The sequence below is a fragment of the Danio rerio genome, chromosome 21 (genome assembly GCF_049306965.1).
Source record: "Danio rerio strain Tuebingen ecotype United States chromosome 21, GRCz12tu, whole genome shotgun sequence".
NCBI lineage: Eukaryota > Metazoa > Chordata > Actinopteri > Cypriniformes > Danionidae > Danio > Danio rerio.
The window spans coordinates 20,299,149-20,325,713 of NC_133196.1; the positions used below are offsets into that span (position 1 = coordinate 20,299,149).

The 26,565-nt window shown below is 36.8% G+C and overlaps 2 protein-coding genes across 9 annotated transcripts in view; one reads left to right on the forward strand and one right to left on the reverse strand.

The window, feature by feature from the left end:
- med15 (mediator complex subunit 15) overlaps window positions 1-17,511 on the reverse strand; it is a 20,658-nt gene extending 3,147 nt beyond the window's left edge. The window contains exons 1-15 of one of the 8 annotated variants that reach the window (NM_213073.2): window positions 13,940-14,076; window positions 12,702-12,789; window positions 12,539-12,590; window positions 12,429-12,452; window positions 12,149-12,292; window positions 10,244-10,497; window positions 5,650-6,072; window positions 4,616-4,783; window positions 2,325-2,432; window positions 1,750-1,868; window positions 1,246-1,379; window positions 741-875; window positions 589-652; window positions 433-499; window positions 190-350 (exon numbers count right to left, since the gene is read on the reverse strand). In NM_213073.2, coding sequence (NP_998238.2) covers window positions 190-350; window positions 433-499; window positions 589-652; window positions 741-875; window positions 1,246-1,379; window positions 1,750-1,868; window positions 2,325-2,432; window positions 4,616-4,783; window positions 5,650-6,072; window positions 10,244-10,497; window positions 12,149-12,292; window positions 12,429-12,452; window positions 12,539-12,590; window positions 12,702-12,789; window positions 13,940-14,007 — 2,009 coding nt within the window. In that variant the 5' untranslated portion in view covers window positions 14,008-14,076. Of the gene's footprint in view, window positions 1-189; window positions 351-432; window positions 500-588; window positions 653-740; window positions 876-1,245; window positions 1,380-1,749; window positions 1,869-2,324; window positions 2,433-4,615; window positions 4,784-5,649; window positions 6,073-10,243; window positions 10,498-12,148; window positions 12,293-12,428; window positions 12,453-12,538; window positions 12,591-12,701; window positions 12,790-13,939; window positions 14,077-17,443 lie in introns of those variants that run through there. The other 7 variants (XM_073934415.1, XM_073934414.1, XM_073934413.1 and 4 more) reach the window with 7 other exon arrangements.
- A 598-nt stretch (window positions 17,512-18,109) lies between these two features.
- On the forward strand, window positions 18,110-25,614 carry crkl (v-crk avian sarcoma virus CT10 oncogene homolog-like). Its single transcript, NM_213538.1, is given in 3 exon segments — window positions 18,110-18,705; window positions 20,910-21,381; window positions 23,903-25,614. Coding segments are annotated over 3 exon segments (918 nt in total). The 5' UTR covers window positions 18,110-18,394; the 3' UTR covers window positions 24,038-25,614.
- The last annotated feature ends 951 nt before the right edge of the window (window positions 25,615-26,565 follow it).

Consider the following 26,565-nt stretch of genomic DNA (forward strand, 5'->3'; position numbering starts at 1 on the left):
TGAAAATCAATTGGGGGTCTATGGACTCTAGGAAAGGGCATTTATATTACAACTACCTACCAAAATTAAATGTAAAGAATCATTTTGTGGCAATACATTTAGGTCTGTGCATGTTACATTAGTTTTATTTAAACACATTGATTTCAGTGAAGACAGCTTAAATAACCAGTACTCATCTGTTGATCTTACGTTATTTGGGGTCCATGAATTGCTGTCATAGCAGGAGCAAATGTGCGATATAGCGAATGGTTGAAAACTGGAGAGCGGATGTTGGCCAAGACTGCATCCAGAATTGGCTGGCACAAGTACTGTTTTTTAGTACAGGGTACTGGAGGAGGTGGCGGCGTCGGCTGGATATGAAAATAATCTGTTACTAAATTCAAATAACCAATGCTGACCAATTGACTTTATGTGTTGACTCAATTTTCTTACCACTGCCATGTCATTCTTCAGTTTCTCCAGCGCTATTTCACACTTCTGTAGAGTTTTAAGTGGACACCTAAAGCAAGACAGCAAAAAAATATGAGCCTTTAATTGCTAGCCAAAAAAATGTGACCAAAAAGACCAAAGACAGGCCTGCCACTTTACCTTGTATTTGGGTCAGTCAAAATGTTGAGCAAACTTTTCATTTTGCTCAAATCCTTCTTTCTGTCTGTAAAGGTCAAACATAAAAGCATGAGCACAAAGATAAATTGAGAACACATCAATAAGTAAGACAAGTGAAAAACTTAAAGTGTTACCTTCATTTTTGTCTATTTTGTTAATCATTCTACGCAGCGGCTCAATGTACTTTGAAAGCTGCCTTAATTTGTCCATGTACAGCTGGTCCTCAGACTGTGAGGCCCCAGCAGGGCTCATCACAGAGCTTGGGTTGCCTATAATCCATAAATCAACAATAAAATATAAATAATAAAAATTCTGCAACAAAGCAGCAAATAATTGCTTTTATGTAATTTAAAATAGCAAATAAAACGAAAAAAATCCTACATGCTGCAACAGAATAAAGTAAGCAATCACAAAAATGTAATTTACAGAACATCACAATTACTGTGTTATTAAGTTAAGAGTTATAAGACAGGAAAGTGAATGTAAAAATGTATAACATTATCTATTATAAAAGTTATATATTTACATTGTTAACTATTAACATAGCATTATTTGAATTTAATATGTAAAATAGTAGACTTCCTGATAATGGCTAGGATTAATGTACTTCAGCAGTATAATAAGAAAGCATTTCTGTACCAGGAGTGTTCAGGGGTCCTGGTGAAGGCACCTGGAGGGGATAACTCTGGGGTGTGCGTGAAGAGGCAGGACTCTGGGATGGTTGAGGAGAGGGGCTGGGCTGGAACCCTCCTGGAGAAGGGGTCGGACCAGAGCTAGAAGGCAATAAAAGGGAGAGTTAACCTTGTGTAGTTATGTCAATATTAGTCAGTATAATATCTGGATTGTTTATTAGGTACACCCTGCTAGCATTTTTGTCCACAGAATTGGATATTTTCCACTTCATGGCCATTCTCTGAAGGTGACAAACCTGTCAGGCACCATAAGCCATGCCACTTTCAGAGTCACTTTTGTTCCTCATTTTGATGCTTGGTTTGAACTTGCACAGATCATTTTTTTTTACCGTGCATAAATGCACTTCTTGAGTTACTGCAAGGTGATTGGTTAATATTTTTATAGTGCAGTTGAACGTACCTAATTAAGTGCTTGCTGAGTTTATATAGTAAAAAAACAATTGCACTGTACCTGACAGAGTTGGGCTGAGAGGAAGGAGGCTGGGGTGATGGCTGGGGCTGCGGTGGAGGTGGCATTGACTGGGGCGTCTGCACCTGAACTGGGGAGGGTGATGACATCATTTGCTGAGCCTTAAAAGAAGAGACATGAAAGGTTATTACAAATTATTTAAAGTAGCTACATGATTTGACACTGCACTGGGGAAGCAAGTCATTAAGAGATAACAGACATGGGGGCAAGCTGATCTTGCTTTGACCGTACAGCACCAATAGATGGTGCTATACAACCACCATCTAAACATATACCTAGCATTCCATTTGTCACATAATAGAATAACAAAATTCAGTTCACTTACCTGTGCCACAAACTTTTTGTTTATTATCTCGATTTTACGACACATTTATTTTTATTTAGTGCTTCTGGGTAATTTCTGACTAAATGTTTCTGACTGTGGGGTGGAAGTGGGAAATAAAGAAAGGCAGATGAGTGTGGATTATGGACAGCCTTCACTCTAGTGTAAAGCCACTGATGTACGCAGCCACTGGGTTGCAGCGCTGAGACCCAGCACTCAGCCCTGTGGTAAATACCTGTGGCATTTGCTGTCCTCCAATGGCAACGGGGTTTTGAGGAATGGCAGAGTTCGGGGTGGCGCGGGGCAACCGGGGTGGAATTTGCATCCCAGGACGGGGCATCATCTTGGAGGAGGACAGAGGGGACAACAGACATGTCACAAGCAAAACAATAAATGCAGTGCATCAGCGGACATGAGGAAGCACATGCAAGAATGCAAACGGAAACAGATTCCACAGGTCTGCAAGCACAGATGCACATTCAGTTATGCAAAACAAAGCTATCCATAAATAAAAGACAAAGCAGTATAGCGAGCTTCCTGTCATTCAATGTGCCGGTAAATTAATATCTAGATTTAATACAAGTTAGGCTAAATCAACAGCACTTGTCTATATGGTGTACTACATTGTAGTAAACAAAACGGGTTATAATAGAAGTGAATGAGGACAGTTGTTAAAAGTAAAGTTACACAATGTAAACTTCAATTTAATTTTAATTTGAAACAATACAACACCCAGTCTAACTGTTGCTACAGTATTTGTAACAATCTTCTTGTAAATCAATAGAAAAAAATTATGATGATTTGCATAACTCTGCTGATCCTGCAAATCAATGCTTATTTTTGTTAATTTTTCCAATGAAAATGCCTAATGACTATTAAATCAAGAAACATGGGAAGCTTACTTTATTAAATAAAAAGTCTTGATTGAAAAAATATATAAATAAAATTAGGACCGAAACAAAAACAAATATTTGCAAGTGAGCTTAGAGAAATCAATTTAATTCAAACAAGCAAGTCACTTTCACAATGCATTGCTAGATATTTGTTCTTGTTTGAAGCACAAACTGGTTAAAGTGTGTTCAATTTCTCAGAATACAGGGCTTCATGTGTTAAATTTGCATCCCCATTAAACATAACCTGATTAAGATCTTTAGATATTTGTACTTGAAAACAAATATACAACGGAATTGTTTAAATAATGGCACAACTTCATGAATAGGAATTCTGCTGATTAAAATTATCCCTAAAAAACTAACAATAATAATAATCGCCTCGTACATTTATTTTTTTCAGCTCACTGTAATAAGTTTATCTTAAATTATATATTCTTATATTAAAATGATGCAGATTCTAACTTAAATTGCATTAAACCTGAAATATTCCTTTAACAACACTGGTTGTCTAGACATAGCAAGCCCTGGGACTTCATGCTCTTTTCACATATCAGAACCATGCAGTGCAAGAAAAGATGTAGTGGGTACTATTGCATCTCCAACAAGCCCTTTGACTCTACATTAAAGCTGTTGAGTTTGCCATTTGCTAATGCACTTTAGAAGGGAGTTCTGAAAAAAAGAGGACTGGATGCAAGGCAACCCTCTTTATTTCCCTTCAGATACATTAAGGAAATCATTTAAAGACTCAAAAGAACATACGTGTACAAGCTAACTTAAAAAGGAACACATTTTTTGTCAGATGCATGCAGAAAGGGCTTTGTGAATTCAAAATTGCAAGCATGCAGTCAGGCTGTTAGCTGCACAAACACGCAAAATGCAAATGAGAGTAAAAAAACAAAACAAAAAAAAAAAACTAATCACTACTCAAACTTAAACTGACTGCTCTGTTGTTTTTACAGCTCAACAACAGAATGGAGATTTGAATATCTGGATTTAATATTAACTGAGGCCACACGTATGGGACAAGGTGAATGAAAGCAACATGAAGCGAAATGTTAACATCCGCCGAATGCTCAGAGATGGGAGGGTCACCCTTCAGGGACAGAAAGGGGCATTTTGTTGAGCTAATTTTTTGACCTAGATGTACGATATGTATATGGACCTAGTGAAGCAGATGTTAACAAACAAAGCAGAAAGAGCATCTGGAATGCATTTGTAGAAATCGGTGTTGGGAATTTATTGACTACTAGCTATGCTATGCACCTATCCATGTTTTCACAGCTGTAAAAAACTGTTTAAAAATGACTAACAAAGCCTTTATGCAGTATTTTTGCAGTTGTTAAATTATGGGTTTTAAAAACCCCTACATCTCTAGTATAAGTAATAGAAAAAGTGTGGCCAGCTACTTTCAAAAAATGTTTTTCAAAATGTCAGCTTTTGTTTGAAAACACTCTGTAACGTGGCCCCCAAAGTAGACCAATACTGATAAAAAGAATATTGATGTGCAATCCTTCGGTTGTTATTTGGCCATTCAGCCCACCACCACTCAAGTAATAAACAGTTTTGACATCCAAAAAGTGTTGAGCATGCAATCACTCCACGCTCAGTCCTCACCACGGCTTGATGGGCTTACCTGGCCTGGCACTGCTGTAAGCTGAGACGCCTGCTGGACCTGTTGAACCTGCTGCTGCTGGTGTTGTTGCTGTTGCTGTTGTTGTTGCTGTTGCTGTTGTTGCTGCTGCTGCTGTTGTTGTTGTTGTTGTTGTTGCTGCTGCTGTTGTTGCTGCTGCTGCATTCTTGCCTGTTTGTAAAAACACAGGCAAAAAAAGAAAGCGATCTAAGACAGAGACAAGCCATTATGTCTCTGCTGACAATCTGCGATCAGACGAGGCCCGTTTTACACCTAGTATTAAGATGCATTTCCAATCTAGTCACAAGTTAAATACTAAATGTAGGTGTAAAATGTACTTCTAGTGGTAGGCAAAAACACATTTGATTGGATTGCTTTTGTAATTGCTTGTGTCCAAATGTTCAAGACTGCTAACGGATTATGGGATATTTTGTGAGAAAGCCAAGCGAAAATTAAACAGCCTGGTATAAAATTGGGTTTGGTGCGTATATAGCCAACATTACCCTTAATGAGAACTGTGAGAGGGTCTCTTGTTTTTGACATGAATCATCTGTTTAATTTATATTAAGCCTTATGATCATGCCTAATTAAGGGCGTGGCCACTTGAGTGACCAGTATTGTTTTCTCGCCGTTACGGCATCTTAGTACAGCTTTTGTTTCATGTGGCTTTACACAATCTAATGCTTTTTAAGATTATTTTGTACAATTATCAAATAATTGCTTCATTTGCACTCTCCAGAAACCTACGTTGATGTCACGGACATGATGTCCATCTTTTTATACAGTCTATGGAGAAAGTAAACCCAAGCATACTTTACTTTATTGTACCAAATACACAAATTACAATAAAAATCAGCATCACACGGAGTGCTCCTGTGTAAGTGATGTGATGAAATAAAATGGAAAGTTGAAAAATGTAAATCTAAGTGAGCACATGAGATAAATTTGAATGCATGTTAATAACAGGTTTAAACAAGGCTTGAGATGGATGTCACTGACAGGTGTAGATAGCCCAAGTTATGACTGCATTCTGTTACCTGCATTGCCTGCTGCAGCTTCAGTTGCTGCTGTTGGCTGAGTGCGCTCATTTGTGAATGCTGTCCTTGAACCATTTGAGGCACTAAGACTTGCTGTTGCTGGGAATGAGGGGGCATCTGAACTGCCCCTCCCTGACCCTGTACCTGGGGTTGACCTTGAGCTTGGACTTGAAGCTGTTGTTGTTGCTGCATTTGTTGGATACTTTGGGCTTGGGCCTGTGCTTGAGCTTGGGCCTGTGCTTGAGCCTGGGCCTGTGCCTGAGCTTGGGCCTGAGCCTGGGCTTGGGCTTGAGCTTGGGCTTGAGCCTGGGCCTGAGCCTGGGCCTGTGCATGAACTTGTTGTTGGTGCAGCTGCTGCTGCTGTTGCTGTTGTTGTTGCAGTTGCTGAAGTTGTAACTGTTGCTGCATTCTGGTCTGGTGCAACTAGAGTCAAAGACATAGAGGAGAATAAGTTTCTATTCAGAATGTTGTGTCACCAGGACTTGGTATAGAATTGATTTGATTAAGATTTAGTTTGATTGGATCAATACTGATTCATTAGGATATATCTTGGGTAAATGCCAATTACATTGAAACAGTATGTTTACCCAAATATGAAGATTCAGTTATTAATCACCCTCATGTTGTTCTAATCCTTTGAGACCAGTGTAAATAATAATTCCTTACATTTATATAATGCTTTTCTGGGTGCAAAGTGATAAAGCTAATTGTGATATGGGGATGGTTAGAAGGCCATGATCAACTGAGGCCAGTGAGCAAATATTGTCAGGATACCGGGGTTACACCCCTACTATGTTCAGAAAGAAACCTTGAGATTTTTAATGACCTAAGAAGTCAGGACCTCGGTTTAACATCTCATCTGAAAGACGGTGCTCACTGAACAGTATATAGTCCCCATAAATTTAGGGACTCTACATCTTCAGAACACAAATTCGCATGGAAAGTCTTGACAATGTTTATGGTTCCTCTTCTGGACTTGTTCTTGACCTCTTAGATATCATCTAAAATTTCTTACGTTGTGTTCCAAAAATAAATAAGCATCTCAAGAGATTAGAACAATGTGAATGCGAGTAATTTATAACAGAATTTTCATTTTTGGGAGACCCACACCACTTTGAGGATCACAATATCTCAGTTAACTATCCTAACAATGTAAATAGAATATGTAACTAAAAAACTATCCATGTATTAAGTTGCTATTAGTTTGAGTTGAATTTGGGTCATTTATGAGCATTACTTTGTTCATATTAGGGCTGTGTATTGGCAAGAGCCTCACAATACGATACATATCACGATACATGGGTATATTGCGATATAATAAATATTGTGATATATTGCAACAGTTTGTATTAGTATGTGTCATGTTATATTGACAACTTGATAAAGTCAGCAGACAAATTAAAATTCCAATTCCAATTTATTTTCTATCCATTTCGATTCATTAGAACTGCACAGTGTTATCGAACAGAGAACTCACTGAACTGTATTAAATGCATATTGTTATTTAGCACTGAACTAAAATGAATATGCCACTAAAGTCACATATAAATTAAATAAATTTAATAATTTATAAAACTAAAGCAAGTTGGGATGCTCAAAATAATAGATTAACTGCTAACTGAACGGGTGCGTTTGTAACCGATTAATGGTATCAGTTAAACGATTAAAAATATTATTTTATATATTTTTAATTTGGCTGCATAAGGGGCCGATCGACTTCGCTTTTTTGCATTATAAGAGGGGCATCTTTTGAATGGTTTTTAACGGCCGCAAGTGTTTTGCACGCGGCTCATCCCAGAGCAGCATCTTGTGTTGTCAAGACAACTAGAGAAAACTTTAAAAGAACATGGTTTCCGCTACATTCATTCTTCCATGGCGGGGACCAAATTGCATCCCTCCACGGCTACATTACCCATTCAAAACATTCAGTCATTGTTGTTGTTGTTGTTGTTTTAATAGCGGATTATTTTCGCACCAAAATGTATTAAAAGGTAAGTGGATTATAACAGCGCAAACATTTCTGTAACCGTATAAAGCTGTGTCCTATCTGTTTAACCCTTTGGGGTTACGTGCTGACTGACTGGCTGACTGACAGGTGCATGATGCGTGAGGCCAGCAAACACGACGTAGCTTACAGTTAAGATGAACACAGTTTCCATAATTATACTTTATTTATAGATAAAGGTATATGGCTCTGCATATAATTACTCTATCTTGCTGGAGTTTATAGCCGTTTCGCTTTACTTCAGGACGCATTAATGCCGCTCTGAAGGTCTAATCGCTGTTTCAAGTTATCCAAAGCTGTATGAATGTACAAATCTTGAATATCACAATATTATTAAATAATACAATTGTAACAACACAGACAGCAAGGAACAGGACCGTGCTTCTTTTCTTCTTTATTCCTTGTCAACATAAAAGGAGTGAGGTGCGCCAGACGTTTTTGGAATGGAAAAGCACGTTAGCTGTGGTCGGCCCCTTGTTCAACTGCTAGACATAGGCCTATTAGTTAACTTGCGGGACGATAACGTATAACCCGTGCCTACAGACACATTTGCCAAAGAAGCAAAATGGAAGAAGAATATTGCTGTTTGATACAGACGTGTTGATGCCAAACCATCGCTGATGTTGACCTGGATCTGCGTCATAAACACAACAAATAGGCTTTACCTTTTATTTTACAGCTTATAAAGCATGTATGCACATTAATGCAATATCATATTAAAACAACAAAACTGTTTACAAAAAGTCAACATATGCACGCGTTGCCATTGTCTTTTCATCACGCAGCGCACGCACTTGAACCGCGAGGGAGAGAGAGGAAACCAAATAGCAAGACATAATCTTTAAAGTAATGATTTCTATTAAAAATGTAAAATGGTTTTGTGATATAATAACAGCGGGGCATTAAATAAATGCATATTTTCCGCGGAGCAGGCAATTTGAGGAAGTCTGCGATTTTTATTTGACGGAAGGAAAAAACTATGAAAAAACAGCCTATGCCCATTCTTAAAAAAAATCTGTCAGTGTTTTTGTTTTGTAATATAAATTAATTATTTAAGTGAAAATAATTTAGGGCAGTCCTATTTATTTTATTCATTTTATTTAGTTTATTCTTCTCTTTTGTGCTAAACACTGCAGGTGCGTGAAAATGCTCTGTTGTTATGTTCTGTTATTAATATGCTAGCACGTTAAAATAAATCAGTATTTTAAAATGCAATATTTAATGTGTCAGACACAAAATAGACACGTCAATTTGTTTAAAATAAAATTAATAGTAATCTGACCAGTTAACCGTTAATAACCGATTAATGAGCGGTGGTTGTTGGTTAACAAAATTAACTGAAATGAGCATCCCTAAAAGCAAGTTAAAAAAAATTCAAATGCATCAAGTAAACATGAAACTGGAACACAGTGCTCTAATATGCGGTAAACTAGGCTATTAGAAACTGACAGTGCGACTGACAGCATCGTGAACATTTTGCTGTGAAAACTGGTCGCACATAGGTAAATTGATGGCTTGCATGAAACATTTTACATGCAACATGCCGGCCAGCTGTGCTGCCATGGTCATGTTTGACGCGTTGTTTGTTACAACGACAGGTCCTTCCAATTGATGTCCCATTCTTCCTATGCAGTTTTCAGTAACTCTGCAATGTTAGTTAAGGCAAACAGAAGCTTGCTGATGATGTTATCCAGTGTAGTTTGCCTTGAATCAAGAGGTTTCGGTTGAGGTCGCAGTGCTGCTAATTCATCTGCGTGGTGTCTTGTTAAGTGATAACGCAAGTTCGTAGTGTTTCCTGAATATTTTAAGATAGATTTGCAAAGCTTGCAAAAGGCATTTTTTGTCTAATTCAGTACTCTGGTATAGTGTTAAAGCCAAAGTGCAGCCACACGTCAGCTGGGAAAGCTGGAGGCTCCTTTATATTTTTCACCAAGCTCACTCTCGCTTACTTCTGATACCATATTACTTGGCGTTTTGTTGATAGCGAGTTAGCGACATCTACTGGAGCAAAGGAGGAGGTTGTTTGGCACAACATGAATCGATACTTCAGGTTGGACTATCGATACACTATCGTGAAATAAATTATCGTGATAGTTAGATATCGATATTTTTGCACAGCCCTAGTTCATACCACATATTAAAGCAAGGCTTTTAAAAATTAAGGGGTTTACAACAGTCTTATATCAATATTAAACAATTCATTCAAATGTAATATGGATTTTTCCATAGCATTACATAAAACTGTTGTTTAGATTTGGATGTGATAAAATGTTTTGCTCAGGAAACAGTAATGCATGACATTTAATTTTATTATCTTCATTCTCTGAAAAATTGTCATTTGTAATCAGAGCTCATTGTAATCAATAGACTGCAGGTATGCTACAAATAATTCTGTTTTTTTTCCACACATCAGAATAAATCATCAATGTCTGTTCATTTGAATGTAATCATCGTACTTAAGACTGATTGATTATTTAGCCCCATTTTCCATCAACAACATTACACTCCATCTTCACTTTCATCTTCAATATCTGTATTTGAATTTCACCAATTTTTAGTACTATTAAAGTGCTACACATGGTCCATTACCTGATTCTGTTGTTGCTGATTCTGGGCCTGTTGCTGTTGCTGATTCTGATGCTGCATTTGCTGATTCTGATGGTGCTGTTGGAGTTGCTGGAGACGTATCTGTTGAAACATTGCTGATGGCTGCTGAGACTGCATTGTTGCCTGCTGCTGCTGCTGCGGCTGGAACGTCTGAAACTGAATGGACTGCTGTTGTTGTTGCTGCTGCTGCTGCTGCTGCTGCTGTATCATCTGCTGCATGGGTCCAGCAGCACCTGCTATGGTACACATTGAAGTAGATTTCATTTCTAGGCAACGTATAAAAAGTAAACCAGGGGCCTCATGTATCAACGCTGCGTACGCACAAAAACTTTGCGTACGCCAGGTTTCACGCTCAGAATCGCTCATGTTTGGATTCACTAACAATGAACTGAACGTGGGAATTTGCGCAGGTTCACGGCAGCTTTCTGGCAGGCGTACGCACATTTTTTGTGCGTGTCTGTTTTATTTCCATTGGCGACTCCTAGAGGCAGTTGTGTTAAATTCTTCTCTACAAAGTGTCTGATCCTTGCAATGGCGTCTGTATGAGACGGGTTCATATAGTAGGTATGTAAGATTTCCATACCATACAGTTGACCAGCTAAACATTAAAGCACAATTTGCAGCGGTCGCCTGTTTTCCCAATGTAATCTGAGCTATCTACTGCACGCACATTGCTATAAAGACACTATGTGAGGATAAATTTGCATGCGTGAATCAGAAACATTTCCATTCAATAAATGTGCAAATAAAATATGATGCACAAACTTATTGATGATTCCTACTTGTCTTTCTCGTGATAAATAGTGGGCAAAATCTGATATGTAGCGGGGAAAAAAAAGAAGAATGAATTCATCAGACGCTGGATTCGAGCCGAGTTTATGCTCGAACGTGTCAGTACATGATCATATGCTTCTTATGAGGTGCGCCACTGAGACTGCGAAGGGTACTGCAACATTTTACAGATATAAACCACACTATTTCTTTTTTAAATGCACTCAGTGCGATGTTCAGACCCAACTGTGTTAACCGTATCAGCTAAACTCTCCCACTCTATTTTTTTTCTTTTGTTGTTAATTCCGCCGAACAAACTTGCAAATAACACCGCTTTTCTCCGGTCTACCTCCGAAAGCAGCACCTCCATTTCACATTCTGTTCAAAGTTTCTCTTTTGGCTTGCTTTTGCCATTGCTTTTTCGTTGGGTTTTGACATTAGCATAGTCATTAGCATATTCATACGGGGGAGGAGGCAGGGAGGGGTTTTGTGCTCGTGCATGTTGCGCTCAGTTTCACGTTCATTCAGATGTACAAAAGAATATGCGTGAGATTCGGCGTACGCAGTGTTTCATACATCTGAATTTTTTTCTGCGTACGCACATTTACAGCTTTGTGCGTACGCAATGTTTTAGTAAGATTTCCACGCAAGTCTTCGTACATGAGGCCCCAGGAGTATTAGGCAACAAAGTCTCTTTAGTCAGCTGACAGCTATCCGCTTGTTAAGTGTGACGTCACGCGGAGCGGCTTCCGGGTCCAAGCGCTCTATTCAACTGAATGGGGAGATTCATGAAATGGTAATAATAAACGTTTACAAAGCGATTTAATACTTTCGAAAGTCACAATCGCAATATATATGTCCATGCCTAATATCCGATGGCCAGAAAGTAATTCATTGTTTTATAAATTGTTAAAATTTTGGTATTTGTTATGCAGCAAGCCCAGAGATTGTTGTGTACACTATGACTTTATGTAAAATTAACTTTAATGTGCGATATGAATAAAAAGTGATCATAAACGAATGATTTCTCCACTCAAGTAAATGGCGGCTTGGACCCGGAAACAGTATTACATGCGTCACAAACACATCACCACTTAACAAGCGGATTGAACTTACCACCCTGCTGCCCTCCCGCTACTCCCTGCATGGCATGTGGACCCATTGACATTTGCCCCATTCCACCCATCTGTGCGCCAGGAGGACGTGGTCCAATAACCCCCGGAACACCTCCAGGTAAATTCTGCAGGGCATTGATGGGATCTAAAAATTAACAAGATCACCTTGAAATTTAGCAGAAAATAGACACACACACACACACACACACACACACACACACACACACACATATATATAAAGTTTGAAATGTACTTATATTTTTAACTAAAATTTAACTTACCAGGCCCACCTTGTGCTTTTTTATCTACAATAAAAGACCATTTATTTAATATCGCATCCAAACACAACAATGCAAAAACATTTATATTGAAATCTGTGTTGGTTACTTACGGATGTCTCTAAAGTGAATTATCAGCCTCGCAACCATTGATAAATACTCCTCCTGTGTCCAAAACATAAATTAAAGATGAGTTGTTGTTTTTTCATTGCACTTCTATCTATCACTCCCTAACACAACAGTTCTTTTTGACAAAAACATTTTAAAAATACTCACTCTGGTCTTTGCTTTCGTAAAAACATGGCTCTCCATCTCAGTACTGGACTTTGTGTGACCAGTTCCTGCTTTTCTCATGGCTTCCTCACTGTAATTTAATATAGCAGAAGCAGAATATTTAATCACAACTGATTCATGACCAAAAAAAGAAAGTGTTACCTATCATTTACAGCCACTGATTAATCATTTAAGAAACAATGATTACACGAGTGCTTGAAAATTATTAGTTTGTCTTGATGTATGATTTATAGTTATGTATTTGATAACTTTTATTCTGTAAACTACTGATGGCATCTCTTCCCAAATTACAATATTTGTAGTTTAGAGCATTTTGTTTGGCATAGAAATAACACAAAACCAGACATGATTTCAGGCATGGTTTATTTATTTTTTAGACAACAATTTTATATTATTACGTTACAATTATTCTATTATTACAATTAAAATTATAAATCACACTTAATGAAAGTGACTTATTTGGATATTTAGATTTGATAGTTAATTACAGTAAAAACACTCTAAATGGCAGTATTTGTATTTTACATTTGCAAGAAATTATCGGATTAAAACAGAAACAGAAAATACTTTAGAGGTCTTTTATGTTTTGGATAGCTGCGAATATATTTACAAAGATGAGTTATTAGAATAAAATAGAATATGGTTGCATTCACTACAGAAACACAATTTGTGTAATCCAAAATTCTGGTGACAAATTAATTTCAATATTAGAACTTTATCAGAAAATCAACTATCCTAAAGTACGCGTTAGTATGCTAAAGTTACTGTTTCTTTAAACTGACGACAAAATAAGCCAATGGGTGAATATTAGATGATTATAAAGACCCTAAATTTATTTATTACGATAGAGATCAAATGTTGCAGGGATTTTTTTTCCTGCATCACTCCACTGCCTATCTGCAGACTGTTATAGCTCACCACATTTTGACTAGTATTTAACTTAGTGAGGCTAACATTAACTTTATAGTAGCTAGCTACATAACTAAACAAACTCTAGACCGGATGTGTGATATCACAGTAACAATACTGTGTTGAGATAAGTTTAATTCATAAAAACACGTACAGCCTGTTCTTGAACAGTCCCACTGTATATTGGATATGCTGATAACAAGTCCGAGCATCCGCTTGTTAGCAGCTAACGTTAGCTAGCTTGCTGGACTCTGTTATATCACGAATGCGCTAATATAAAAATATAAACAAGAGAAAAATTATATACTCACATTTGCGCCACTACTTTCTGTCGAAAGGCTGGACTCCTCCAATCACTATCAGGACCTGGGACATCCATAACTGATAATCTTAAACAACGACGAACAAGCTGCTTCCACTTTCAGTTAGCTATGTGCGTACGAGTCCTGAATGGGATCTTCTACTGAGTCGGATCTTTTCAATCGGAAAGACTGAGCTAAATGAATCGTTCATAAACGAACAGTCGAACTGACTGTCTGAGCGGATCTTGAGTCAGCAGCAGTAATAAACATTTAGCTAAAACTCACAAATGCGTTTTAAGGCAGATATATAAATACATTTTATTTTTGTAAATGGAATTTAGCCTACATGTGAGTCTGACTGCAACAAACGCCCTTTCAAAAAACAAATATACTTTTAAGATTAACGCTGGTGTACATTGTATTATTTGGTAATTTATTAATTCGCAAAATTATTTTGACAAATTTAGTTTATGTATATATATATTTCTTATTACCTAAATGATCTTTTGCCTTGCCAAGAAATAATTAATAAAATGGCTTAACATTTAACTTTTTAATTTAATTGTTAACTTTGTTAATTTTATTTTTAGTTCATTAAAGTGGCATCCTACTATTTAAAACAGATGTAGTCTTGTATTTTATTATTGCAGTACTGATTTTCAAATGTGTTAGTTAGTGGCTTTGGGGTGTGGTTATTAGGCAGACAAGTCATGGGTGATATGTCAAATGAAAAACTTCCTTCTGCATTTTTCACTTTGACTAAATGGTGGCTTCCTGTCTTAACATTGTTCACTGTATTTTTAATACTGTTTTACAGTTTTGTTTATTTATTTTTGTTTAGTCACCATAATTAATGTTTATGATTAATGTTTACATCACCCAAAAAAATGAAACAAAAATAATGTTTTACCATTTACTCATACAAGTGTCCAAGCCTTTATGAGATTCTTTTCTTATGTTAAACACAAAAGAAGAAATTTCAAAGTATGCTGGAAACCTGCAGCCATTGACATCATAGAAATAAAATACTATGGTAATCAATGGCTAGTGGTTTCCAACATATTCAGAAGAAAAACTAGTCTAAAACAAATCATGAAAAAAAATGACAGAATTAAAATTTTTAGGTTGAAAATTTATCAATTTAACTTCTTAAGAATTACTTTACTTAACAATGAACACATCTCTGTAAAGGATGTATAAGTACAGTATGTGAGAGTGTGACTAGTGATAATTCAGAATCTTCTGGTTTGAAACGAAGTCCAAGATCCACAGTGTCTATAATACTAATAAATTTGAGTGTATTATTTTAAATTTTAAAATGGCCTTAACAAGTATAGGTTCATTCGTTTTAAAGGGTATTTTGGCTTTATTTGATCTTAGAATTGTGGCAGGTCAGTTCACACCTTGTGACTTGACCTGCATTCTGTACTTTTGATTTGTGGTGTGTGTGGATTTATAGAATAAAAGCTTTTTGTCCAAATAGGCTAATTCCCACCTTGCAGGAGAGCATGTCCTTCTTATTTATTTTTAACAATGTGTTTATTGTTTTTGATTATGCAAGACAGGTAACAGAAAAACACAATTCCATTTTGTCGCAATTATTTCCCACCCCAAGAAAAGAACAATGTCAAACCAATTTGTTGCTCCACTTTGCCAAGAAGTGATCTGGAACTGCATTATAAAATAAATGTGAATCTAACTTTCGATAACTGGTAAAAGGTGTAAACATTTACTGGGCAACATTGCACCATTTGCCATTCCATCCAGCGTTATATGCAGGGGCGGACTTAATGATTTGGGGGCCCTAAGCAATTCCAGGTATGGGGCCCTAGCATTGAAACTCAAAACACTCTCTTTCTCTAAAAAAATTGTTTTCTTTCAAGATTCATTTTTTGTAAATAAACTGCATGTTAAAATACATATTTTAAGTGAAACCTTCTTAATTTAAAATTAAATACAATATATTCGGAAATAGCGAGGCAGTGGTGCAGTAGGTAGTGCTGTCACCTCACAGCAAGAAGGTCACTGGGTCGCTGATTCGAATCTTGCTTGTTCTCCCTGCCTTCGCGTGGGTTCCTCTGAGTGCTCCGGTTTCCCTCACAGTTCAAAGACATGCAGTATAGGTGAATTGGGTAAGCTAAATTGTCCGTAGTGTATGAGTGTGTGTGTGAATGTGTATGGATGTTTCCCAGAGATAGGTTGTGGCTGGAAGGGCATCCGCTGCGTAAAAACTTGCTGGATAAGTTGGCGGTTCATTCCACTGTTGTGACCCCGGATTAATAAAGGGACTAAGCCGACAAGAAAATGAATGAATGTATTCGCAAATAAAAAGCAAGTTCACAAACTAGTTAATTAGTTTTGATTTGTGATTAGATTTTAATATTTGCATGTGCAGAACTGGAGAAAAATTCCACTATTCATTGGGGCCCCTGGTTTAGAAAATAAGTAATAATATTAAAATCTTAATGGATACAGACAGATTTTACAACATATTATAGAAAAATGTGAAAATAGCTAGGATGATTAATAAAGGCTTCTTGGCATTGGTCGGGGCCTCCTATTTTCTCGAGGTCCTAAGCGGTTGCTTACCTCACTTTTTGGTTAAGTCTGCTCCTGGTTGCATGTAAGAGCTCTTCTTTATTAAAGAAAATGTAATGTATTGGACATAATGCTTGTAAGACGACTTACATAAAGTTGCTGTTTTATTTTTGTATTTAAGGTTCTGTATTATTATGTCTCTGCATATGTATCCTGAATGTTTTTCACCTCTAATAATCATTATCTGTATAGGAATGCAATTATCAATGTTAACATATTCAGGACTGTAAATTACTCAAGTAAAGGCACAATCCCACCAAGATAATTCATATACATAAGTGGTAGTAAAGTTAACTTTATTGTCCTTGACAGGAAATTTGTTATGGTCATCACCATATTGCTGCAGACATTCCATAAAACAAACAATAAAAATAATGCAAAATACAGTAGTTTTAATATTACAATGCTAATTAAGATAAACTCTTGTTAAATAAACCCACTGAAATGGGTACAAAGGATTTCTTATACAAACAATGTTTAAACGCAGGCTGCTGTTGTCCTAATACTTTGCCATTATAGTTGTTGGTGGTCTTTTTTTAATTCTATATTTAAAAAGGTCTATAGGTTATACTGCAACTAAATACATTCTGGTGTAGCTAGAATGAGTAAAATGAGATGTAGAATGAATACCCTCAATTATTAACTGAATTTACACAAAAAAAATGCAATTTAACTTTAATGTTTTACTGATTTAGAAAAGTAAATTCGGCTTGTGCACATTTTCTTCAGTTTCTTCCACCGATAAATGTTTAAATTCATTAGGCACCAACATATCATAAATTTATCAAAAAGTTGAACATGTGAAGCTAATATATATAACTCCCCGTGTAAACAACAGGTATCCAGATAGGATGTGATCCAAGCTTGCCTTCCAAAATGTAAGCAAAAATACAGCACTTTAAAGCTTTTACTCACGCTAGGCTCTGTCAGTGCCCTGTGTGTCTCATTATCGCGGTTCAGAGAGTTTGAAATGCAGCCCCTCTGAACGCCACTCATTTCATTCTTCCTTTTAAGTAACAGGCGCTCGGGGCGTTCGTGACGGGCGATCAGACAGACCGTGAGCGCGCGCAGATCCGCCCTCCAGACGCCATTTCTCGGACGGTGTGGGGAGCTGAAGCAGCCTTTACACCAATCCCGAGAAGGAAAGGAGGACATAGAAAACAGAATTTTTAAGAAAGGTCTTCTCGCTCGTACTGTAGCGTGAAAGACGCGCGCGTCAGAAAAAAGAGCGCCGTGCAAGGCGGGAAACTTTATGTTTCTAGATTTTTCACAATTCGTTGTTTGTGAAGACGTGTTGCGGGCCGCCATTTTTGTTACAGCTCTCTAAGTCTGCTTGGAGTCAAAATTAGAGACACAACTCTTTCGTGCTTTGGGGCAGAACGCAAAGAAGAACTCGTTTTTGGAAGCAACTGACGTACGTCGGCTTGAATTGTCATGCTGAGCGATTTAGTAACATATTATGGCGCTGTTTGGCTCCTCTTGAGCGGACGGTGACTGAAGACGGCTAGCTCAGCTAACGCGTTATATTGTCTCATAAGCTGCAGCTACTTTCACGGAAGAGAGAGCGGAAAGGGGAACTTTGATTCCAAATACGTGTATTTGAGCTCGCTCTGAACTTTTGGGGTTATTTACACCTCTCCTAAAACCGCCGCGAATCTTGTGTTGGTGGAAAATTTAGCAATGCATCAAAGTTGGTTGACGCTAGTCGCAGCCTGTCTGGTCAAACGTCAGGTTGCGGTTCAGTAGGACTGACGGGTCTAGAAGTGCTAGGTCGCTTGTAAGAATAAGCATTTGTTGTTTTAATTTATTGCTCGTTTTGCTTTTTTTCACCCGTGTTCGTCAGTTACAAGTGTATTTCGAATAAACATGTCGTCTGCACGGTTCGACTCCTCAGACCGAGCCAGCTGGTATTTCGGGCCGGTTTCGAGACAGGAGGCGCAGAATAGGCTACAGGGACAGAGACACGGGATGTTTTTAGTGCGAGATTCGTCCACTTGTCCTGGTGATTATGTACTTTCAGTGTCCGAAAACTCCAAAGTTTCGCACTATATCATCAACTCTTTGCCAAGCAAGAGATTCAAGATAGGCGATCAAGAGTTTGATAATCTACCCGGCCTTTTGGAGTTCTATAAAATACATTATTTGGATACGACCACCCTGATAGAACCAGCACCAAGGTAAGAGTTTTTTTCATTTACTTTTGACATCGTCACATCATCCACCCCTCTTCTCAATAATGTTCTTTTCCCTCCCCTTCTCTTCTGTGGCAAGCCGTTTAAACATTCGAAGTAACCAGGATCTGTTTTTATTGACTCATTTTTGTCATCGTTACTTGCTAGACTATATTTTTAAGTTGCATTAGTTACCAGTTATTACTCATCTATTTTGTACGTTTTCTGTTGCAACAATACTCCAATACCCAGTAGTGTATTGTGTAAGTAACCTGTAATTGCAACGGAAACTAAATTTCAAATCTTTGCAAGTTGAAGCTTTTTGGATGTTTCTGGAAATGCTTTCAGTTTTACTTTTAATTTGACACTGGCATTTATATTTTAGCTAATAAGTAACACATTGCATGGTTTTATTGTGGTCTGACTACTGTGGTCTGCTAGTAAGGTTATTTTTGAGCTATCATAATAATTTTTTTTTCACAAAGTGGCAAGTAAAAAAAAGTTGTTACAAGATAAATATTGCTAGTTACAACTAGTAAAACTGGAAAGACAGCAGTTTGTTACTAGCATAATTTTCTTAGTGACTGTCCTCTAAAAATTTGACTCTACTAGTCCATTAAAATCATGTTTTTTTGTATAGCCAATTCAATTATAAAGCAGAATTTTTTATATTTTGATGTTGTAATTAAAACGTATTATCAGAGATAATTTGACAGAGATTCGGCTTAGTTATGATTAAATATTATTTTGCTAAATATTACAACTTATGATTGTAATGAATGAATCATTTGGAAACTTTGTACATCTGTCAAAAATGGACGTCATCTGCAAGTCTTTATAAGTTGATAGTAATGTAAAAGTATTGATTAGTTTTGGCTTACTTGCTAGACAAAAAGTATCATTAGTTGGCAAAAATGCAATCTCAATAATTATTTTCCATATTGACAATATGAGCAATTCCATGCAAATGTCAACCTTGCTATGAATTTTTTTTATGTTTTTTACCAAAATAGCTAAATTCTTTTTTTGTGTGTGTGTGTGTGTGTGTGTGTGTGTGTGTGTGTGTGTGTGTGTGTAGGCTTGTATTTTACTGGACTGAAAAATCAATTATATTTAATTTATCAAAGTCGCACAAGTAGCAATTTTACATCCGTCACATCCATAGCAGAGAGACGTCACATCCATAACTAACTTAACTTTTTTTTTCAATAAATACAAAAATGTAAAATAAAATCAAGATTTTTTTTGTTCTATAGAGAGCCAACTCTCATCCTTTTAATTAGCATTATTTCATTTGAGTTTTGCTGTTTTAATTCACATAATTTCTTCAAAGTATGCTGTATACTGTAACTTGCAGACTTTTTTGGTCATATCCATAACGCATGTTTATTTTCCTCATTTAAAGTATGAAAAATGTTTACAGATTGATATTTTTTAGATCCCTTAACTTGGTGGTTAGTTGTTTTTGATTGTTAAAATATACTTTTTTCTGTGAATTTATGTTTTGAGTTTTTGTAAATGTTATATCTATAATGCTGAAATTGCTCATATTTCGATGCAAGTTGTTAATGCTTCCAGATGTAAAAGTGTATGCCAACAATGACTGAAGTCACAAAAATTAGAGGGACCATTAAATGGCATAATATATGTTTGGCCGATAAATTTTTGGTGGCCGAACATTGGGTGCATCTCCAATACCAACACACTTTTAGATACCCATTGTTGCACATTTCTGCTGTGTAATTAGGTCAATATCAAGTAAAAAATTTCAGAGCTTATCATTGATATAAATTTTCGCGACTCGATATAATACAGTTTATCGGCCCAGAATTAATCATTAGCATAAATTGATTCACTAAGTGTAAGCTATAACTGTTAAAACTGCTTGCCATAGGTTTGGTGGCTGTTTAGTATTACTCTTACAATGAGAGTAATGAATTAAACATCTGTAGTTCCCCTCAATTTTGTTCTGGTTCTTTATAAAATGTTCTTTTTGAGATGTGCAGTAAAGAAAAATTAAGTTATTTCCCTTTAAGATAACAGGAAGTTACTCTGCATGTGAAAGTGCACATCGAGTAGATGATTAAATATTACAAAAGGCCTCCACTAGCGAGAAGCTGATTAAAGTGTTTGCTTTTAGATGGGCTCTTAAATGCTGCTTTTCTAGTTTATAAGTCGATCCTAAATATGATTTGATTGTTGTTCTACAGGTACCCCAGTACTGCTCTGCCCAGTGGTCCTATTCAGCCATCTGGAGGACTGGGTGATGAGAACCAGGAGTATGTGCGGACTCTTTATGACTTCACTGGCAGCGATGCTGAAGACCTTCCTTTCAAGAAGGGTGAAATCCTAATAATTATGGACAAGCCTGAGGAGCAGTGGTGGAGTGCCAAGAACAAAGAAGGCCGAACAGGCATGATTCCTGTTCCCTATGTAGAAAAGCTTGTGAGATCTTCGCCTCATCCTGGTCAGTCCATCCATGGTTCACGGAATTCCAATAGCTATGGCATCCCTGAGCCATCACACGCCTATGCCCAGCCTCAGACTCCATCTCCCATTCCTCCTGGTACACCCGGCGCTGTCATCAACCCGCTACCTTCTGTGCAGAACGGGCCAGTGTTGGCGAAGGCGATCCAGAAACGAGTGCCATGCGCATATGACAAAACTGCTTTAGCACTGGAGGTAAGTGGCTAAATGATCGCTCCCATAAGCCAGTATTTGCATTTGACACCCACTCAGGTATTTGATTGATGAAAGGCAATATGTGCAACCTTATGTGCATTTAAATACATATCTTCATTTTTTTTCTTCCTAAAAACCAAAGTTTATTCAGTCAGCATAGATTTCTACTGGCTTAAATGTTAGCTAATTTAAATGCTGGATGCAGTGCTGGCTGCCATAGACACTTAGGTTGGTTAGATTGAAATGGTGCAGCGGTTATACATTTAAAGGGATTTTACCTTTTGCTACATTTTGTCAGATGGTGCTGATTGCTTGGTAATGTGAAATGACCAATATTTTCTTTTGATGACACATTTGTCAGCTCAGTTCTATGTTTTGAAGGGACTTTCCTTAGATGTTTGAGCAAAAAATGACTTTGGTTGAATGCTAGAGAATTAAATAGTGATCATTCTTTTGCTGACTTACTGCATTTTCGAATTTGTGTTTTCACTTTGTGCATTACACTGGGGTTTAAGTTACTTTCACTTCTCATAGTTGGAAAATTACTTTGGCTGTGCATCTCTGCAAGAATTGTTTCAGCAAAGACATTAATCACATAGACCACTATTTCTTGGCTTGTTCACGGTCTAAAAAAGAAATTCCATACTTTAGTCATCCCATCTGGCAAGTTCCAGCACCCCTCTATCCGTTCCTACATGCAAAGCCTTGTCCATTTGTAGAAAACATTACATAACCTATGTCTTAGTCAGCCTGAGAAGGTGTCAGTGGATTTAGGTGTAGGTGCAAGAAAATGTTAAGAAACTCAAAGCTTAGGTTTGTCATTAAGCCCCATGTGTTTTTTCATTGGTTTACTGTTTTATATGAGAGCAGCTTGTATATGGAAATAAGGATTATGACGCACAGTTTGTTATGGCCTCAAGCTAAATGGTCTAATTTAGAGCAGCTATTTCAAGCGTTTTGACAAAATGAAGCATGTCAGTTACTGCATGTAATGTCAATTTCTTAATGTGTTCAAAGTTAATGCCTAGATATTTGTAAGAGTAGTATTTCTTTATTAGTATTTTAATAGATATTAACCAGTACTGCTTTATGCATTCAAAGAATTTCCATGTCTTTGAAAATTTTTTTGTTCCTTTGGCTGTAATTTTTGGTGGGCAGGATATAATCTTTTCCTCAGGCTTTTCCTTATTTGTTTTTTATAGGTTAGGGTTTGATGAAATGTCAAAGCTTTCAGCACGCCTTATAAGAAACCAGTATAATGTTTCTTTCATATAAAATGGTGCATGCTGTCCTCTGTTTACTTGATATTCTAAATTAAGACCCCATGATTTTTGCAGTATTGAAAAGATGGATGGCATCAAATAATCCAATAGTAATATTGACTATTTAATGAGGAAGATCATGGAATTTATTGTCATTTGGATTAATAAATCATAGTATCCCTATCAGTGTTAGGGTTAGTGCATTACAAGTAACGTGAGTTCCGCAATAATATTCCTTTTCTAAGTTCAAACTAAGGTAACACATTATAAAAAAAAAAAAAAAAAAAAGCAATAATATTTGTTACTTTTTAGTTTAATTAATTGGCTTATAAAAATAAATTGCTGAATTAAAAATAGTCGCAATGAATCACGCAGTCAATGAGAGAATTTTTATTTTTAAACAAATTGAAGAAAGGGAAAGGCGGATTGGCTTAATGCATAGTGGTTTTACTTAAGACAAATAGTAAAAAAGTAACAAACACATTGCTTTAAACTTTCAATAATCTGTACACGGCATGTATAGCTCTGGGGTTAAGCAGTTCTCACATAAGATTATCCCAAAGTATTATTTTTTTAATGTGTTTTTTAAAGGTAGATGTAGGTGTATGTTTATACAGTTATGAAATGCAGAGCTCCCCCATTAAAGAAAGAAAAACAACAAGTTCTGGAAGAGATCAAGCCTTAGCTAGGTAATATAAAGTAATGCAAAAGTAAGGTAATGCATTATTTGCTTAAAAAAAAAAAAAAAAAAAAGTAACTGAGTAGCGCAACTAGTTAATTTTTGGGGGACTAACTTAATATTGCAATGCATTACTTTGTAAAGTAACTTTACCCAACTCTGATCCCTATACACAGACCTAATTAGAATGTGATGTGGACTAGTAGTGTCTGAGAATATATGGCAGATTCGTTCACTACACACTAAAGCTGTGCGGCACTTGTGGTATTTTCAGAATGTGTAATGAACTTCATCTCCCACGTCACTTTACCAACATTTAGCCATCATGTACATCATTAACCAACTTGAAGAAATTGTCAAAGTAAAATGTACTTCTGAAAGTAATAACTTTTTTTTTTTAACATTTATAAGTTTAGTAAAATTAGAGAACACTGATTCATAGATGCAGGTATAACAAAAAAAAAAGAACAAACAGAAAGACAAAATGTAATCCAACATAGTCAAACAAAATGGTCCTACTAAATGCTTAATGTTACTTGTGCCCTAACAGTTTTTTTTCTTCCTGTTGTTATCCCCTCAGGTGGGTGACATTGTGAAGGTGACTAGGATGAACATCAGTGGTCAGTGGGAAGGGGAGGTAAACAACCGGAGAGGTTTATTCCCTTTCACTCATGTGAAAATACTGGACCCCCAAAACCCAGACGAGAGTGAATGAGCTGTGCCATGCTCTGTCAGCACCCTGTCAGCTCGCTGGACGCCCCATCAAGTCACCACCGGTATAATGCTTGCCTGCCCTGGGGCTCCGCTGTGGCGCATTTCTCAAGCAAACCATTTGTGTGGCTTCTGACTGTTTACAGCTCTGGAATCAAACGGTTCTTAATCCCCCTCACTCGGTTACAGGCAAATCAGTATTTTTGTTTGTTTTTTCTGTCTGCCCTTCTGTTGTTTTCACAAATCAGCCGTCTTTACCTGTAACAAGGTGAAATAAGGTCTCCAACATGAACTTCTTGCCACTCCTGCAGTTTCTGTCTTTAGCTTTGACCTCTATGAGCTAAAATAGGATATCAAGAAAGGGAAAGAAGGGTAAATATACCCTCTAATTTGCCAACGGTTTACCTGTTTAGTCCAAAAATGTATCTATTATTTTGTATTTTGTTACATTTAAAAGAGTCCCTATGATACTGATACTGATCAACAGCCATGACTTGAAGATATTTCAGTGGCAGTTTTATAGAGTAGCAACAACCGTGCCACTCCTGACTGGCCTTAGGAACAGACTTGCCATTTTTTTCCTCAACTAGTATGTGAGACTAGTCTACTGTAGCCTTTTTATTTGTGCCATTATAACTTATCTGTAAATTGCAGTAGTCGTGTAGCTAGATGGTTGTGGCTAGATTCTCGGTGGATCTCTATAATGCTGAAGGGCTTGCCTGTGGAGCTTTTGCATCCGGTTGGGGTGTCATTGATGAGAGATTGAGTCTGGGGAGAGTAAAGACGCACCTCATCTATTTTTTTGGACAAGCTGGAAATGTCACCTGTGCAATCATGAGCTCATCTCTTGAGGATTAGATTCTCCCTCATCCTCTTCTTCTACTCTGGTGGCAGTAAAGTCTGGATCTCGCTCTGCTTCATGACTGTTACTGCACATCACAAGGTCTAACTTTGATGCTTTGTGCCCAATTTTGACTCCATAACCTGACATACACCTTTTTAAGTTTTGTCCATCTGTAATAATCAGTTTTGTTTTTTGTTTGTTTTAGCCGGGTGTTGAATCAAGCATTTACTCTGTGTTGAAATAAACTGGCATTTTTTTCTAAAAAGGGATTAAAAAGCCTGTTGGTGGCCTCTGTGCATGACCTTCTGCCCAAGAGGGTTTTCCCCCCTCTTAGGTTAAATGCTGCTTCATGTCGTGTTTTGTTTTCCATCTGTCTGTCTATTTTCTTCTGTTTAAATTTAACTCCAGTTTTGAAAATTGGCTGGTTTACATTTATAGCATCGAGACAAGGCTAAATATTCATATTAAGCAATAGACCAACCCGGATCTTTTAGAAGTGATCAGATAATTTAAGGTTTCAGATGGCTGAGTTTTTCTTTAATTTTTTTTTGGTAAGGCTTTAACAGTATTACTGTTCATTGTTTGACATTACAAGATATCTATGGTTTTGTTTTAAAAAAATTGTGCCTTTTATTTTCTTACATCATTTACATGTTAATAATATTTCCCATGGTTAACACCTGTGCTGGTATTACCCATATGTACAGAACGAGTAAATAAATTTATGTCTACTTCTCTGTGTGCGTATGACCAATTTCTTGTTGATTTATTGTGTAATGCAGAATTAAGAAGCCTGGAAGTCTTGACCTGGAAAGTCAAACCTTAAATCTTGCATTGACTATGGACATGAGTCTGAATTAATCTGAATAAGACAATTCTTTGATAATGATGTTTACATGAGTTGCTATTTAAATGTTGTTTCATGATCCTGTTTTACGTGTTATAGCACATAATACAATTAATGTCATTGCTTCACCACGCTATCCACATTTCCTCCAGAGTTTCATGTAATTTCTGGTGTTTCATTTTTAATATGTCCACTTTAACTGGAGTTTGGCACTTTCACATTCATTCAGGAACGTTTCATGCATGCCCCTCGTCACAAATGAGATATTGGATGTGTGTTTAAACTGCTGGAAAAGTAGTTTCAATGAAATTTGATACCGTATGGGGAAAAAAAACCTCTGCATTTGGCTATGCAGGTGTCTGGTCCATTATTTACTTTGTAGGTGCAGAGAATCATATCAAACAGCCATGTGTGTATAGACTATCCAGTCACAAAATGCGGTGTAAATCCCACGATACAGTAATAGTTTGATTAAGGTCTTTACATGTCTGTAGTGCACTTCAATAATGCAACTTTATTTTGACTTTATTACAAGTTTTGTGGCTTTAGTCGGATTCGGGTAATCGAAAATCGCTGTTTACATAAAAGACTCTTAATCAGTATTTTCTCAATCGGATTATCGGTGACCAAACCATGAAAACGTACTCGATGTCTAGGAAATTTTGGGCTGGCAATTTGTGCCACTTGATTTCATAGGGGCATGTAACTGCTTAGTCAGGCAAGTGGCGAATTCATCAATTTTATATGTATGAAAACGTGACTTTCAGAAATACCAAACACAACTTGAGGAGATTGTTTGACCTTAAATGAATTGGCCACAAATTTAAAATATTTAAAATGC